Genomic DNA, 3,072 nt, shown 5'->3' on the forward strand with positions numbered 1-3,072 from the left:
TACTGTGGCGGCTTCCCTTATATATAGGGCTAACGTCTCATTTCCAAAACGAAAAGTAGAAATGTATACGTAAAGTATAAACAAATAATGTCCGCGACTATTCTCTTTACATCTTGTGTAGTTTTGTGTCTTTTAATCATACTTTCGTTCCCAAAAGCTGCCTTAGGCTTAGGTCACATTTCCAAACCGGGGCCCGGCTGGGATGTTTAAAGAAATGAAAAAGTAAAATGTATACCAAGAGATATACGCGTGAACTGCCAAAGAATCTTATGTTGACGTTTCATGTATTTTGATGTCCTTTATATCATTCTTTTCCCTCCCGAAAGCTACCCGGTCGGGCCCCGGGATGGCAATTGTGACCTATGTCCAACCGGGCCCCGGTTTGGAACTATGACGTAGGCTTTACTATTGCAGCAGACCTTCATAATGATTTCTATCGTTCAGGGTACGTATGGTCATACTTTTACATGTACGTTTGCCAATTTTTCCTACTAGCTATACCCAAGTGGCAAATAGGTGGTTGGCGTTGTGGAGGAGGCCACATCTCAGACTACAACATTCCCGCCAAGTGTGACCCGGACGGGATCCACCCCTGCTGTTCCGATGGAGGGTGGTGCGGCAACAGTCCACTCCACTGTGACTGTGCAGCCTGCATAGACTACAGAGGCCAAGGTACATGGCAAAATAGATCGTTTTCACGGAACGTTCGAAAACCGCTACGTCACACGTGGGCGCCATCTTGGATGATAACTTGTGACGTCACGAAAAAACGATCTAAAAGGAGGTTCGCGATTCTAAATGTGCAGCGGAATGCATTGTGGGATCGCGCTTTGGAGTACGCATGCACGTTGATATGCATTATGGGTAATATCTAACACTGTAAATGCAGAAATGTTCGCGTTGGATTAATGTTCGCGGTTTTCGCGGCGACCACTTCACCGCGAACTTAACTCCACCGCGAACTTAACTCCACCGCGAACTTAAATCCACCACGAACATTTTTCTATCAAGGTATTAGACTGCAGTCTTTGGTGTTACCGCGAAATCAAAACGACCGCAAAAATTCATTTTCCCCGCTACCGCGAAATGAAATCCCAGCGAACTTAAATGCATTTACAGCATGCTTAAATTCTGGACAATGCAATTGACTCACTGGTCGAAGTGGTCACAAGTTAGGACCTAGAGAAATTCACCTAACACCGCGTGGATACCTTATGGTATTCTATTTGTTACCGGGCCCCTGGTTGATATTAACTCCGACTTATAATCAACCCGGGGCCCGTCCGTGCCAAAAAAATACCTACGGCCGAAGTGACCAAATGAAACAGTCTGTGAACTGCCCAGTAGGGCCCCCTTTTTCCAATTGCATGTGACCTAATTATAACACATTTTTCTGTACAGACCTACTTGCTGTAGAAGGCATCGTCATACACAGTGGAGTCAACCTCGCCGAAAGAGGAAAGGCGTACTCGAGTGTGTACGATGCGCCTCCCGACAGAGTGATCGACGGCGACACTTCCACGGCCTGGGCCTCTGGTTCCTGCATGCACACCCCCTCTACAGGCTCAGTCGACCCGTGGGTTCAGATTGATCTGTGCGGTTCCTTTACCATCAACAGGTTTGTTGGCATTTTGTTTCTTTGTTCAAAAACAGTAGCACCCTTTCTGGATCAAACTTAAACTTTAACTGCCAACCAAAACAATGGGACTAACCCGGCCTAGGGTTTCAACTGTCCAACTCCAGTCTTTGTCAATGAATGAGCAGCCCACTGCATCTGTAACGTCACCTAATGCAGCTAGAACACGTGACTCGGTGAGCAGTGTGTCATAAGCTGCAAAATGTCTGTGGCACCCCCCGTCTCTGTTGTAAATCCCTGATGTAAATGGCTTCGTTTTTTCCTCTTCAAATGAGTCTGCTTGTCAGTATCCACCTACGGCGTAAACTCTAGATCTCTTAATCGTTTACTTAAGTTTTGTTTTGTTTTGGGTCTTCTGAAGACATGTTGTGCTGATTGTAAACATTTATAACCGTTACGTCACATTTACAGTGTTGTCATATACAACCGAGGCGACGAGCTTCCCGAAAGGGCGAACCCTTTCAACCTTCACATGGGGGACTCAGCGGACATCACCCAAAACCCTGTCGTTCAGGCCAACATGAACTTTGACCCATCCAGCTTGGATGTGATAACCATTCCCGTTAGCGGGGTTACTGCACGGTATGTTGGGATCGTCCTGCCAGGGCCCAGTCGTGTTCTTCACATCTGCGAGTTCCAGGTCTATGTGGACGATTCGTATATTCCATTTGACAGTAAGTTCTTAATGTGTTTACCATCTCCTTTGCTCCATTTATTCTTCTTGTCCAAACAAATAAGGCCATGTTGATTTGATTATATGGATGACATCCTCTGAGAACTCCAAAACTGATGCGAGCGAGCGAATAAAAAAAAGTTTGGCCCAAAAAAAAAGTTGCCTTCAGTATGAAATCAAAGTGGCCAGGAAGGTTGAACATAGGACTAAACACACATAGTATGGTATGCCATGATCCTCTGGACCTGAATTTTCTGTACTGGTACCTCCCCCAACCAACAATAGATTTTTTTTCTTTCCGCCCTTTCACATCTTATTCTTTGACTTTAGATTCATTTTGGCATTCTATATATGGCATTAGTTATCTGTTTTCTGATACTTTTTTCAATCTACGGAGTATTTGTGCTCATTTTACAGCTGCTTTGCACAATTTATTGTGTGGTCAAAATTTTTTTTTTTTTTTGGAAATGGCCGAAAATTGGTGCGAGCGCGGATGCCATCCGTATAATCAAATCAACGTGGCCTAATATCAAATAAGGTTGGCTTGAACCAGATGGCTAGTGCCATGATACCTAAGGTGTAATACACACCCTGTGGTGTTCGATTGTATCATGTAGCAAGTGGCAGGACAGAGCTGGAGGGACTGGACGCCATTCGTGTGAATGTGTTTCTTCGTTTTCAGAACAGTTTTTTTTTACCTTCATATTGTCTAGCGTAACAAACTACTACTCTCTTTATTTTGCTCAAACACATTCATACGTAT

General features: G+C 44.5%; 1 protein-coding gene across 1 annotated transcript in view; it reads left to right on the plus strand.

The window, feature by feature from the left end:
• LOC118405031 overlaps nucleotides 1-3,072 on the plus strand; it is a 21,896-nt gene that overhangs the window by 5,760 nt on the left and 13,064 nt on the right. Inside the window, exons 7-9 of the mRNA XM_035804431.1 lie at nucleotides 496-672; nucleotides 1,402-1,618; nucleotides 2,048-2,310. Of these exons, the coding sequence (XP_035660324.1) occupies nucleotides 496-672; nucleotides 1,402-1,618; nucleotides 2,048-2,310 (657 nt within the window). The remainder of the gene's footprint in view (nucleotides 1-495; nucleotides 673-1,401; nucleotides 1,619-2,047; nucleotides 2,311-3,072) is intronic.

Source organism: Branchiostoma floridae, chromosome 17, assembly GCF_000003815.2.
Source record: "Branchiostoma floridae strain S238N-H82 chromosome 17, Bfl_VNyyK, whole genome shotgun sequence".
Classification (NCBI taxonomy): Eukaryota; Metazoa; Chordata; class Leptocardii; order Amphioxiformes; family Branchiostomatidae; genus Branchiostoma; species Branchiostoma floridae.